General features: G+C 34.1%; 2 protein-coding genes and 1 non-coding gene across 3 annotated transcripts; 1 reads left to right on the top strand and 2 right to left on the bottom strand.

The window, feature by feature from the left end:
• Positions 1 to 223: 223 nt before the first annotated feature.
• Positions 224 to 295, bottom strand: TRNAP-AGG. Its single transcript has one exon. It is a non-coding gene; the product is annotated as a tRNA-Pro (tRNA).
• A 1018-nt stretch (positions 296 to 1313) lies between these two features.
• On the top strand, positions 1314 to 2145 carry LOC103967340 (non-specific lipid-transfer protein 3). The gene is made up of 2 exons (XM_009380601.3): positions 1314 to 1742; positions 1937 to 2145. The coding sequence occupies exons 1-2, from the start codon at positions 1403 to 1405 to the stop codon at positions 1951 to 1953; spliced, it is 357 nt and encodes a 118-aa protein (XP_009378876.1). The 5' UTR covers positions 1314 to 1402; the 3' UTR covers positions 1954 to 2145.
• Positions 2146 to 3716: 1571 nt separating this feature from the next.
• On the bottom strand, positions 3717 to 6938 carry LOC103967341. Its single transcript, XM_009380603.3, has 6 exons — positions 6507 to 6938; positions 5842 to 5929; positions 5080 to 5261; positions 4686 to 4746; positions 4542 to 4590; positions 3717 to 4001 (listed from the first exon to the last, which is right to left on the bottom strand). The coding sequence occupies exons 1-5, from the start codon at positions 6630 to 6632 to the stop codon at positions 4574 to 4576; spliced, it is 474 nt and encodes a 157-aa protein (XP_009378878.2). The 5' UTR covers positions 6633 to 6938; the 3' UTR covers positions 3717 to 4001; positions 4542 to 4573.
• Between the last annotated feature and the right edge of the window lie 8279 nt (positions 6939 to 15217).

The following is a 15217-nucleotide window of genomic DNA, read 5'->3' as shown; positions in this document are numbered from 1 at the left end:
AAAATTCAGTGCGAAAGTGTTCAAGTTTGTGCGGTATCAGCAGACTTTGCTCTAGGATTTCCAAAATAATGATGGCAATTTTCACAATAATTATGTTATTGTTTATGAATTCATTACTTCTTTATTTTTGGTCATAAATCCGTATAAAATACTGGTAAATTTCCAAAATACAGTCATCTCATCTGCCATGGACAAAAAAACTTACAAAAGGGATAAAAAGAAAGGGGCATTCCGAGAATTGAACTCGGGACCTCTCGCACCCTAAGCGAGAATCATACCACTAGACCAAATGCCCACTTTTGATGATAAGGACAGGTATATACCTATTTTAGCTGATCGACTGTCAATGAGCAGGTTATCAATTTGCACAGAAGTCCTTAAGAAAAATGCCTTTTTATTTTGCGCCATAATTAGCTCTTCTTCAAGGGGTTTTCACGTATTTATCGTTGTTTCTTGCATCATAGTATTCTGAGCTAACATTTTCTTTGGCCGGGGATTTTTTTTTTGGGAGGGGGGGGGGGGGGGGGCGGGGCGGGTTGACTGTTATTATACAAGCGATGTTGGTGATGTGAAGATTGAACACATAATTTGAAATGCATAGATAAATTGCTCTTATACAAGCGATGTTGGTGATGTGAAGATTGAACACATAATTTGAAATGCATAGATAAATTGCTCTTAACCACTTGAGTTAATAGTTCCTTACTAGGCCTTGATCATTAAGAAATGTCCAATATCTATATGCAGAAGGAACTAGAATTAAAATTGTTAGGAGGTCTGTTAATTATAATACTGAAATTTAGTTGCATGGCCATATAAACAAATCAATTTGGCTAATTGAAGAAAAATTTACAAAGAGGGTTATTCGAACTTGAATGCAATAGGCTGATATACTATATTCTAACCAACGGACTTGATGCGTACACCTGCTTTTGTTGAAGTGGTTCAACAGTTTTAACCTAGTGTGGTAGTTGGGTTTAACCTAGTGTGGTAGTTGGCTACACGTATTCACATACGAAGAGGATGGAACATGGTCGGTAATGGAGCTTTTGGAGAATTGGGGTGAGGTGTCTCAGCAACAAGGGTTTTTGAGGATCCTCACTGTCAGTAATGGCTGCATCTCAAAATCTCTAATGATCAAATGCCAGTCTTTTATTGGAGCAAAGTGAAACAGATGTCTCAGACCAATTTCTGTACCCAAAAGTGATTAAAAATAAGCAATAATTTGGTTCTAGTGCCACTTCCACTAGTAGTGAGTGGATGAATGGAAAACCCACATTTTCTGCTCAGATTCAAGTATAAAAACCCCATCACACACAGATTATTTCATTGTACCATGGTGGAATTGTGAGATATAACTTTTCATTAACTTCAAACTTCTGCATTGTGAACCAACACAAAAATGGCAGCTGCAGTGAAATTTATTTGCGTGTTAGGGTTTCTTGCAGTTTTCAGCATTGCTATGATTGAAAGGGCTGATGGGGCAAGTGCTTGTGGAAAAGCTAGTCCAGACGAAGAGGCCGCCAAGCTTGCTCCTTGTGCGGATGCCGCACAAGATGAAAAAGCTGCTGTTTCCGCTAGTTGCTGTCAGCAAGTCAAGAGGATGGGACAAAACCCTAGCTGCCTCTGTGCTATCCTACTTTCTGACACTGCCAAGAGCTCTGGTGTCAAGCTTGAGGTTGCGATAACCATTCCCAAGCGCTGCAACTTTGCCAACCGCCCAGTCGGTACCAAGTGCGGAGGTAAATTCATAAATACATGCATTCTCAATCTGATACCTACAGAAAAACTACTAAAACATAAAAAAAACAACGCTTTTTTTTTTATTTACGTAACTGTCAAACTGTGATTTATAAATAACAACCCAACCTTTTTTTGTGTTTGATACTATTTTTTGACTAATATAATATGACCTAATGCGACGTTAATGTTGCAGGCTATACTCTGCCGTGAATGAATGTAAGGAAAGGTTGAAGGCCATGGAGTCGTAAGTCTGGTTAAGATATTTGAAGCAGTTGGCTACTAGTGTGACTAATTAAGTAGGATTACTACTCTGTAATTTGGCAATAAATTAAAGCTAGTAGCCCGTATCATGTATATGTATCCTGGCCTTCTCGTACAATAAAAATATGCAATTTCCCGGAACCTTGTAACTTGTTTGTTTTGTGCTACACCTAAACGTTAAGTTGTCTTGGATTCTATTGATATGTTTATGTAATTTGAATGAGAGAAATCTCGAATAAGAATGATGAGAAATCATGAATTAGAATGGTTTCTGATTGTTCAAGTATAAGATAAATTACCTGCTCGTTAATAATGCGATATCTTAATTAATTCATATATGAAATAATTGATTTTTAATTCAGGAACCACTTAATTTTTGTATAAATCATATAAACAAACGCATGATACCAATATTTTTGTACGCTCATTTTCGATAAGTAGACATACCCTAATGAAATTGGAATTAGTCACAAGCTGAAATGAATGATTGGATTTGGACAATTGGAGACAAAACATTCATTGTAACGTCAAAGTCAGAAGCAACTTTGTAAAAGCGTGGCAGAAGAGTCTTCCTCCACGCCTACAATCTTCTTTAACGACCAGAACTTAATTAACGACCATGGTGAAAGCTATGTCTCACCAAACATAGGATAAGGACTATTCCATTAGGTTTGCTACTTGGATAGGTCGACCCCAGAATCGAAAGCTGGGATAAGAAATCGAAAAGAAGGTTTGGAAAGCAAGATAGTCCTGGCTTTAATGGGCACCGCCTTTGAAGACTAATTTGTTAGTTTCTTGTATGTTGGCACTAACAAATGGAATCTTAAATTTTGAGGTTAGCTAGGAGAGTCAATGAACTTTTAATCCGACTGAAAATGACTTATAAGGAATAGGTTCATCGTCAATCTTTTTCGGTTCAATAATATAATGTTAGGTATAAATTTTTCTCTATAAGGGTTCGTATTTCTAAAATAATATGACGCTACAGTAATGATGAACCTCTTCCACATAAATTGTTGTATTGTTTTAGTGGATATCCAAATACCCAGTTTCTTTTTTACCATTTAAAGTGAAGAAGTGAATAGGAGGAATTGGGTGGAGTGAAAGATGAGGTTACTTCTCATGTCATACTTATCTTACCATAATGAATCCGAACTCCACATTTAGACAAGAATCAATTAGATTACCGGTTCATATTCAGTCTGACAAAAGAATAATTTTGTCATACATACATATATTGTTAAAACTAAATGTGAACTAAGTGAAAGATGAGGTTACTTCTTTTGTCATACTTATCTTACCATAATGAATCCAAACTCCACATTTAGACAAGAATCAATCAGATTACTAGTTCATATTCAGTATGACAAAAGAATAACTTTGTCATACATACTTGTATTGTTAAAACTAAATGTGAACTAAACACCAACAAAAATCAATCAAACTAGTAATTCATACACACAATCTAACAAGAGAACATTTTTTAGTGAGGATAACCCTATCATTGAGACTGAGGTGATTTAAAAAACCAGCCACACGTACAGCATAGGCTCAGTTTGGGTTCATCCCCGTCAGTAAGATTCTATCTCAGGTAACAAATTTCATGGACCACAGATGAGTAGATCAGAGACTACAAACTATCCATCCATCCTAAAAGCGAGGAAAAAAAAAAAAAAAAAAAAAAAAAGAGAATAGAGATAAAGAGAACCAAATGCAATTAAAAGTACAAACCATTCATTTAACATAAACTAAAATAACATCCAAATCTTCAACTACATTACAGCAGTTGAGGTTAATTAAGTCACTAAACCAAACATCCTTTACAGTAGCAGAGAGTACGTACTTTACAGAGAACCTAAAGAAGGTGCGCACTTATCTCTCTCTCTCTCTCTCTCTCTATATATATATATATATATGAGTACTGTGTTTGGGGGCTGGAGGAAAACAAACCAGCTGTCCACAATCACCTGCTGCTACCCTATTTCCTTCCTATATATCTGCAAAGCACAATACACAAAGGTCACACAAATAAAACTACGGAGGACAACATTGATGAATTTGAAACGAGAAGAACCAAAGTTAGGTGTTTCGGAAACTAAATCAACCATTTGTGATAAAAACCCTTGTATATGTATTAATAAGAGGGAAAAAAACTGTGGTAAATATGATAAGATTCTAAAGGAAAATGTCATGATTGACCAATAGGCAAGTTAATAAATGAAATTCACCGAGATCAAAGAAAGGAAAAGATAAGGTCAATGTAGACGATGTGCTAACGATAGGACGAGTCTACATAGTACATACTTAAACGTATGCTTGTTTATTCGTTCATAGGTCAAATTAGATGTGTAATTAATGGAATGATTGTTGAAGACTTAAATGCTAGATGACGTGCGACTGACAAGAAGTGTCTATATAGTACATACTAAAACGTAGGCTTGCATATTCGTCCATAAGTCAAATTAGATATTAATTATTAGAATGATTGTTGGAGACTCGAATGGTAGATTCGTAGCAATGTTTCAGAAGTAACATACCTTGACGAGTATAAGCCTCGGCAAAGGAGCACTTAATAATAGAGGGAACCTGCAGCGATGGATAATTTGGAAGAAAAACGACGTCAGAAGTTGAGAACACTACATACAGATTTCTCCAGTAAACAATTGCAGTATGATTTATACCTTGCCACCAGTTTCCTCTACAAGCACTTCCCGAATCATCCTCGGTCCCATCTTTCTTGTACTGAAATTATCAGGAAATAATCCCCCAATTAAGAACAGCCTTAATCTAAATGAAAATTCCTTAATTATATAGTAATTTTGTACAATTTGCTACATCTCCTGACATAACATGCCACACAAGATAAAATCTAGCGTGTCACACCCATGTGTCAATATCTCTCATCACGTCACTTGTTATGTCCCACCACAGAAGGATACAGACACACAATACACCCGGTGATTATACATAAACATAACAAAGAAACATAACATAATACACCCGGAGAATTTCCACAATTACTCTATTAGTGTTTGGATTATACATAAACATAACAAAACAAAGAAAAACGCTCACCGTAGAGTTATATTCGGGGCTCTGGGTACTCTGAGGATAAGAATAAATATCTTGGCCACCATAATAGATTGATGAACTGAGATGGCAAGGTTGTTGCACTCTCTGATCCCTATAGATGGAGTTTATTATGTCCTTGTTTGATATGCTCTTACTCTCACCTTCGCTCTCTTTAGAGGCACCATCTGCAGCAGCAACAACACGGTATCCATCTGAATTAAACACTTCCCAAGCATACAATTCATACTTTAAAAACCAAGAATTACTTGGTCTGCAGTTACAAATAAATTTTAAAAAAATGGCAACCCAAAGATAAACTATTTTATTTGCAAAGAAAATAAGCAAATGTTTCACTTTAGAATGAATAGTGCAGAAGGAAAATTCTGTTTCCAAGGCAAAGTATGGAGGACTTTAAAAAGTTTAAAGGCAGATTGACTAAATATATATTTCCCTAGAAAGCACTTATGCTCACGATCTTTTTCATTAGAATTTTTTTTTTATTATTAAAAGCATGTCGAAAAAATAAAAATTCCAAGTGCTTTCAGAATAAACAGAAAGAACTTCCATAAACTGTACAACCCAGAAGTACTTTTGGCCATGGGTCCCTGGTGATGTTCATAAATAATAGGTTAACCCAGTTTATGCCTGGCATGCAGAAAGCAGCAATCTAAACAAAACAGCAAAAAATAAAAAAAAATGAAAATACAAAACTTTGGCCATAACAAAAGAAAAACAACATTTGAAAGGTAGAAAAAGCATGCAAACCTGGCTGATCTCCGGGCTTGAAGTGCAATGGTTCATCCGAGGGCTTTTTCCCAGTGAATTCTGAACGCACAGATTCCCTCCCTAACACCTGAATCAACAACATCACAAGTCAGCTCCGAGAATAGTACAGCAGAAAAATAAACAAATATATAAACACACTTTACAGAATCTATTAATCTAATAAAAGGGTCAGTCAGGAGAGAGAGGGAGAGAGAGAGATTCAAAGAGCAAAAGTTTAGAGGAGAGATAAAAGCAAAATCCATTCAAAAGAACAAACAGATACTACTTTTATAATTCTAAACCCTTTCATTAATAAAATAATGTTATCATCCATTCAGAAAACAGATGACAATTGAAGGTTTTCACCTAATTTGGGAGACAATATAGATAAACCCCACCAAGATTTTACGAGAGAAAGTTATAAAAACATCCCCAAAACAATGTAAATTGTAAAATGACACATAGGCGAAGGCTTTAAGCTAAATTCAATGAAAAAACAGAACCCCATTTTTCATTAAACAAAACCTAGCAAGAATTGTCAAAAATTCAAAAATGCAGAGATAAAAACCAAAACCCAATTGAATAATAAGAAAACAATAAGAAAAAAAACCATCAAGAATTTCAGAAAATCAGAAAAATAAACAGGGGAATAATAGCAATAATACCAAATCCTTGGAGGAAGGCGCAAATATGGCCCCAAAAATCCCAGAAGAAGCAGATGACTCCTTCGACCCGAAAAGCTCAGAAGTGAAGGAAGACGACGACGACCCAGTTTGCTTTCTTCCCTCCATTTCTCTCTCCCTATAAGAAACCTAAACCTGTCTCGCTCTCTGTTTTATTTATTAGCAGAGTCAAGGTGTATATATAGGGTGATATATGTATGTGTGGGGGGTGTATATATATTGAAAAGTAGCACCGTCAAACGAAGCTTAACAAATAAATAAAGTTAAAAACCGAAGCAAGATGATTATTATTTTCTTTTTGCTGCAAAACAAAACAGAAAGAAAGCAAGATAGATAGATTGATAGACAGATTGATAGATACAGAGAGAGCAAATAGAATCGGAAAATAAACGAGAGTGAGGAAAGGGAGAGACACGTGAAAGATCAAACTCCCTTTTCAGTTAAATACGAAACCGTCGCTCCCACCGTTTTATAAGCCAAAGACGACGCCTACCCTTTTCGAATTTTCCTAATTTTTTTTTTTTGTATTATTTAATTTAATTTAATTTTTGGTTTTATTTTTTAATTTTGGAATGATTCGCCAATTAAAAAAAGACTTTTTAGTTAAAATGGTGGTTAAAGTTAACTCTTTTTTTTGGTCTCCGACAATAAAAATCGATAAAAGTGGTCATTGGGTTTGTCTACTGTAAATTATTTTTGTTGTTCTATGAAAACTTTGTCAAACATGAACACTTTCAAAGGGTATTTTTGTCAAACTAACTTCTCCCCTTCATGATAATTAGTTGTGCTAATTTTAGAGATTATTTTAGCTAAAATACCAAAAAATATTGGTATTTTTCCTCTCTCCTTGCACCTCGCTTCATTTGGAGCAATACTTCGGTATTTTTCCAAAGCACTTTCACATAATATTATTATATACTTATATTTTAACACATTAAATGGTACATCACATGGCGAAGTTCTTCATGCTCATAATCGCAAATATTTCTCCATTTTTTTTTATAAAAGATATTCTACATTTCAATGAACATGGACAATCCATTGCAATGGTATAGGGATTGACCTAGGCTAAGCCGACACTAACTAGGATCGAAATCAATACAAGTGAGTGAGGATCCTCATCGGATCTTCTTTGTGAGGATTTCAGGAATTCTTCAATCGTATCTGTTTATCGTACATTGTACGGTTAATTTTCGTCAAGTACTGTTTATATTCAAATTTAAATAAAAGAATTTACAATGATTTCTAATCTTATGATATACAATGAACATATATAATTTGAGAATCTCTAAGATCCTCACAAAGAAGATCCTACGAGAATCCCCACTAAATACATACGTCATGATTATTCCTGTGAACTAAACATGGAATTTTCACTTATAATAGAGAAAAACAACCCTAGACAATAATATTAGTCGGTTTGTTTTATCTATTTTTATTTTGTGCTTTTCTATTGTTTCTCTCTTCATCCTCCAACCTGTCAAGAAAAGTTACAGATTTGCGCCATGTGGTCAGGGTGACGTCGTTGTGAAGAGATTTGTTAGTATATGATCAGGGTGACGTTGTTGTGGAGAGATTTTTTAGTGTGTATGGCATACCATCACATACATTAAATATAATCATACAATTAGTTGAAAATTTAACATAAAAAGTCAACAATTATATTATGATATATAATGTATTAAATCGTGCTTTCAGCATATTAAAAATTTTCTTGTCGTTGTGAGCCGTCCAAATAAATCCCAACCTTTTACTGCCACGAATACCTAGTGGACAGTAACAACGCTAGCCCAACCAGACCCATATTTGACTTTTTGCAACGTAATGTCTTGGGCTTGTTTTGGACAATAAATGGGGTAAAGGGTGGGGTATGTAAAGAAAATGAGAGAGGCACCTTATCTTTTTATCTTGTCGGACCAAACATAGACGGGTCTCCTTCTCCCCTCCCCTGTTTTTTTCAAGCTTGGATTTGGAGTTTGGAAATTGAAAGTTGTAGTACACTGTATATACTATGATGATTATTTGAACAAGAGGATTGCTAGGAATTCTCATTTGTATATTTTCATTTTACTTTTTTACTTTTTTTTTTCTTACTATGAAATGTTGCTTGTTGATCAAAACTATCTATTTATGCATAAAAAATAACTAAATCTGAAATATTTTAATCATATGATGATTATCTAATAAATACACGAACCATCTTTTTCAAGTAAACTCATAAATTTGACAACGTTAATCGAACAGTTAAACGATTTCTGAGTTGGTTGTTTTTTTACAAAGGTTGATCTTTAAAGGGCCATCTAGATAGTAGCCGGTTTCGATCATCAACAACATTATAAGATGAGAAAGAGATTTGAGAAGACAGAACAAGAAAGTTCAAGTGAGAAAGGTGCTAGCATCTTTCTTTGAAGAACATGATAAAAGAGTTGGTTTTTCTTGTTAGACGTTTGATCAAGCACCTGGCACATGTCACATGCCAAGAACTGTACGTATGACTTTACGAGGTTAGCCAAGAGGTGTGCACAAGGTCTGCCGACCCCTGCCCAGAGATGACACAATTTGCCGATACATGATTTTGTCAAGCATTTAGTGGCATCATGAGGTCGTACACAATAAATACTGATTGATATAAGCACAACTGAACGAGTCCTAAATATTGATAATATGGGGGATGTGGAGGTGAAATATATACAGCGAAATGTACATTACGTCTTGTTGTAAGAAAAAATATCTTCGATCTTTGTGATTCGTTCTGTTGGATAAGAAAGTTTGCATATACAGTCATCGACATCAGTAATACTAATACAAGATGTGTTTGAAGAAAGTATTAGTGCTTAATAATTAACATCCACTATTAGTGTTTAATAATGGTTCGATATGTAATTAGTGGAGTTGGGTTGATGAGAAATCTGATGATGGGACGAGGGGCCACGAGCACCCCACAAGGAGCAAGTGAGTGCATCACAAGTCGAGGAATGAGAGATGGGACATGGCAGGAGGTCCAGTCGTCGTCGGTTGCGTTGTGTACAACTGAGGGTCGCCGCACGACGTACGTGTGTTCAATTTTAGGCCACATGGATTGTCACCGTTTTATACAAAGGAATCATTTACTCTTTCATTCGTTTATTCTTTCACAAAATCATTCACTCTTGTTTACCAAAAAAAAAAAGAATCACTCACTCTTTTTATTCATTTGGCAATTTGTGGGTAGAAGTAGAATAGACCACACAAACCGAGTAACTTCCATTTTTAATAATCATGATCTCTTTCTCTCTCTTTTTTATCGGTAAGAAAACCAAAATTACAGAAGAATTTGATTCTCACGCACTTTTGTCTTTCTTTGTACACACTAATTCAAAGACGCACGTAAGAAGAAAGAGTGTCAAAATAAATTTTCATACAAATATGTATTATGGGGGAATTTGAACTTAAATGCAAAGTGGAAAGAAAATTCTTATAGTCCACTTAGGATTCGTTGAGAAGTGTTTTTAAAATGACTAAATATTTATTTCAAAAATATTTTCTTAAAAAGCGCTTTTAACCATTTTAGAAGCAGTTCCAATGAGCCCTTAAACCTTTGGATTCTATGCTTCATCATTACCAAAAATAAAACTTCATTATTGAAGACATAACACAACATTCACTTTTCACAAATGAGTTGCATTTGCAAAAGAGTTTCTATTTACACTCAAGAACCTCACACCCATCCCTCCTCCCTCTTATTTTTTTGTTAACAAAAAAATTACACAAATTAACCAATTAAAAGCGGGGGACGAAGACCAAATCCGCAAAAAGAGACAATCAACGAAAATAATAAAAGCTGAAATCGTGGACTACTAATGATAAGCATAACTACCTACCAAATAGAGGTTCAAGTATGTGATCTAATTACCTTTTTGATAATAATGGATACAAATAAAATGCATAAAAGAAGACGCCATAAACAATTATTCCGATCCACTATAAGAAATCAAGGAATCGCAGTAGATGCGTTGAAAAGTATTGAATTACTAATGTGGATTTTGTTTCAGTACAATTGTATTTTGAGTTCCTAACCAAGCTACACGAACAATTTTAGTAAAAACTCTAGCCCCTCTCTTATCTCTCCTCCTCTTGGGAAACCTTAAATATGCAAAATTCATAGCCACTGGCCTTTTGCTCCGGTTTGGGGCTGGTGGCAGCCCCTCTCCTTTTTTTAGCCTTCTTCCTTCATCTTCTCATAAATTGCAGCATATCTGTTTTTCATTACTTCGTCAATAATGCCTCTTTGACAAGGTTTATTAATTTGTGAGTTTCTGTAGTGAGTATTTTAATTTTGTTTGGCGTGTCATCAGTTTGTTAGAAATGGTATCTTCGCTAATGGTGTTGAGCACAAAATTGTTATGGACTCAAGTTGGTTCATTGTTAGCTTCTTGTGTGGGAGCTGCTCATTGTCATATAGTGTCTCCTATTCATTGTTTTGTAGGTTTTGTGCGTAAAATTTCTCAGATGTCATCTCTTGAAGTGTTTTTTTTTTTTTTTTTTTTTTTTTTGGGAGTGTTATCTCAATAATATGAGTTAGGTGTAGATGATTTCAAGACTTGGATACGTTTCTTTGCTTATTCTCATGCATTCTCGCCCTTAAACCCATCCCATCAGTACGAGGACAACTAGTTTGATTAAGTTGACATTGTATATTTTGTTGAAGTCTTTTTAGATTGTGTACCTATTGAATGTTATCATGAGTGTCATCTTTGATATTTATCAGTACGTAAAGTTAGAAAACCGCTACCCTTTGGATTTTTTTTTTTTTTAAATTGGCAGGTTCGAAAAGATTTAAAAAAAAAATTCATTTAACATTTCTTTCAACAAAAATCTTTCAGTATGTATATTTAGTGATAGTTAATACCCTCTGTTTTTTTTTAGGAAAACAGAGGATGAGTAAGATTTGGTTGTGACGAATTACGTATGGAAAATTCTTGATAATTTACCATGCAGGAATCCGCGTAAGTTTCACACAAAATCTTAGGTAAAGTTCATAGAATCCATCCAACCATGAGACAAATATGTTCCTATCAAAAGAAAAAAAAAAAAGACGAATATGTTAATCATAATTATTAGTTTATTACACACGTGATGCAATAAAAGAAAATCAACCTAAATTAGGAAGGTTATCCAGACCCAAATCCAATCCATATGACCTGAGTTTATGAGATTATGACTTGAGTTTGTGGCTGATGACCACCACCACAAAAAAATTGAAGGAAACAAGTATTGTAGTAATTTTCAAATCTAAATCACTTTTGATAGAATGTAAAGTATTTGTAGGATGGTATCATAGTTGAAGAAAACAATCATGCATGTACACTTTGATACGAATTCAATCTCTACCAATCATTTTCTCTGAACAACTAAGAAAATTCGATCTCTACCAATCTTTTTCCCCACATAAGTTTTTTTCCATATCAAGTGTTTTTTTTTTCTTTTTATATTTCCATATGTTTAGTGCAACATAAATCTTTACAAGTGCCAATAATGATAACCTAGATTTATGTTGATAAATAATCAACTTGAAAGTTTATATTATAGTTAGGCAATTTTGTAGGAAAACCTAAAATTTCAGATAATAGCTACATCTTTTGTGGCTTAAAGGGTTGGAGGAGGGAAAAAAGTCCCAACTAATTTCACATATTTGCACGGAAAAAAGTCCCAACTGATTTCATATATTTGCACGGAAAAAAGTCCCAACAACTTCCCTTTTGTTTGTTTCCTTCAGTTTTTTCTCTTGGCGCCTTTAGTCAAGCAAATTACTTTGCCCATATGACTTCTTTACATATGATCACATCAGCGCCTAATATTTTCTTTTTCGTAACGATCGAGTAAGCCTCTCGTGTGAGAAAGAACGTCGGAGTTGGTAAAAGAAGGAGAGATTTTTTTTCTATTTAGAAATGATAAAATCACATATATGTGAGGCTTAAATAAAAAAAGTAAAATTTTATTTTATGAAATTACGTTACTGCTTTTAACTTTTTTGTTTTAATAAAACACAAAAATGTATTTTCACCCACTTTTAGTTGAAAAAAAAAGTTTTATTAATATGTAGTTTCGATGATGGCAATGTTGGCCTTCTACTTAAATCCATCACAAGAGAAGTATATGGATAAAGTAATATAGCCTTTTGTAATTAATTAGGGTTAGAGATTCTAACTTCGGACATCTTGTAATTCAGAAAGAAATTTATCGTTATACCAGTTGATTAATGTTGTTATAATAGAAATGGCATTTTGGCACCCAGTACTACGAAACACGGTCTAATGATATTTTCGTTCTTTACGTATTTTGTTTGTAGTAGAAAGTCTTAGGGTTGGTTTGGTATTGCTGTGCTTTGAAAAAAAAAACTGCTTCTGCTGTGCTGTGAGAATAAGCAGCTGTAAAATAAAGCAATTGAGTGTTTGGTAAACTTTTTTGTAAAAGTGATTTTGGAAAAGAAAAAAAACAATATTATAGTGTTTGGTAAACTTTTATGTAAAATAGCTGTGACTGTATGAAATGACCAAAAAGGGTATAATAATATATGTGCCATTAATTTAATTTTATTAACAAATAGAGGTGAATTACTAAATATACTTTATTTTTAAAAGAAAAATATTTATAAACTTTATCTTAAACATATAATCCAACGTTTAACAAGAAATCATAATCTAACATTCAACATTTATGCTGCTTCATGTTTTCATCTTTTTTCCAAAGCTCATTTTTGCTGCTTCACGTTTTCATATTTTTTTTTCACCCAAGACTATGAAAATAAGTTGTTTTTAAGTGTTTACCAAACATTGTTTTGAACTCAACTTTTTTTTATAGCCATTTTTTATAAAAACAACTCAATACCAAACCAGTACTTAGATTTAACTCTGATAACTGCTGTTTTAACTTTTGTGATCTCAAACAAGATCTCGAACAAGATCTAATAGAGGTCCACAGATTTAATCAAAGCCTATGTGAGCTGCATGAACATGCAATTAGTGATCATAAGAGATGTGGATGAGATTGTAACACCGACATCTGATTACGAGGAGAACATTCACAAAACGGATTGGCTATCAGCCAATCAGATGAGCCTGTACCGTCTCATGGATAAGAACAGAAGAAAAAAGGAGAGAAAAAGTAACTGCAAAAATTCAAAAGAGCCACGTTAAGAACATGAAGTCATTTACCCCACATAAGAAGCTCTCTTGCTATAACGTATACGTCCCTGCAAGGGTCGCGTGTTCTAAAGTAGGGTCCTAATTTTGGATTTGTCTCCACCCTTCGATTCTTCTTTTCTTGCATGGCATCTATGAGAATGTGAAGACAAAGTCTCACATAAGTGAGAGACTAAATCATGCAAGAGATTATAAGAGGTTAGGCTACTCCTTATATTATTATTATTATTATTATTATTTATTTATTTATTTATTTATTTATGGTGGAACTCAACTTTTTTATAGTATCAGAGCAGATTGGCTCGCGTGCAAAGTCTAACAGTTACACATGCTCTATGTTACCTTATTTGTGTTGTCCACATGTTATGCTTCAAGATTGCCACACGTAAAAGAGCATGTGAGAATGTGAAGAAAAATTCCAGATTGGTGAGGGACCAAACTATACAAAGGCTTATAAGAGGTTGAGCTATTCTCCATAATAGCAATTGGTTTTATGCTAGAACCCTTACTTTCTTCAATAAGTATTGTAGCCAATTTTTAAAGAACATTCAAATTCAATGTACAGAAGTGGAGTCACTGATGACATAATTTATCGAAGAATGGAGCCATATTTTAACAAGTGCTATGATGAGGTTCCACCACGAATATAATTAGCAATCTGGAGAGTAGTTTAACCTCTTATAATTCCTTGCATGGCTCGACTCCTCACCAAAGGGGAGTTAATTTGTCCTCACACCTTCTCACATGTGGCAAATTTGGTGATATGGGGAGTAGCCTAACCTCTTATAAACCCTTGCACAATTTTGTCCCTCACTGATGTAGGACTGTGTCCCACATTCTCACACACAATGTTCTAAAAATCGGCCTAGGCGGTGAAGGCCCACTGCAATTTAGGACAAATCGTTTCAAAAAATTGGTTTGGAGCTAGGCGGTTTGGTTTTTATTTTTAATTTTTTTATATTATTAATTGTGCACTTTTTCCTTTTTTAGTTTCATGGTGGTATACTTATGGAAATGATGTACCTAATTTGAAAAAGATGGATTGACTACAAGTTCATCCAATTGTAAATGAATTGGAGCACTTTTGAGGGGATACATACAAAGAAAAGAAATAAACTAGATACAACAATGTTAAATAATTTAGTCAATGTCCAATCCAATGCAAGGATTATGAACAAGAAGAATTTAGTCTATTATCCAAATATACTCCTCATTATGATTATATGCTTACTGTTTTTTAAATATTGAACTTCTTGTATTGATGTACTTTGTGTATTCTTCTACTTCTATTTTTTCATTTTATCATTCTTTTATTATCCATAAAAGTATATTTTTTTAAGTGTAAATAGACACTTATTTACAAGACATATATTAAATTTACATAAATCCGTCTAGGACGCCTAGGCGCTAGGCCCCTGCCTGCTGCCCGACTAGCTTCTATTGTTTTTTAGAACCTTGTTCACACGTCCTCTAACATGTGGCGAATTTTCAAGCTGAACACATGAACAACAC

The sequence above is a fragment of a genome, unplaced genomic scaffold (assembly GCF_019419815.1).
Source record: "Pyrus x bretschneideri cultivar Hongxiangsu unplaced genomic scaffold, Pyrus_bretschneideri_v1 Contig11, whole genome shotgun sequence".
NCBI classification, from domain to species: Eukaryota; Viridiplantae; Streptophyta; class Magnoliopsida; order Rosales; family Rosaceae; genus Pyrus; species Pyrus x bretschneideri.
Note: the sequence above shows the minus strand (reverse complement) of the source record. Positions and strands in the feature narration are given on the sequence as shown.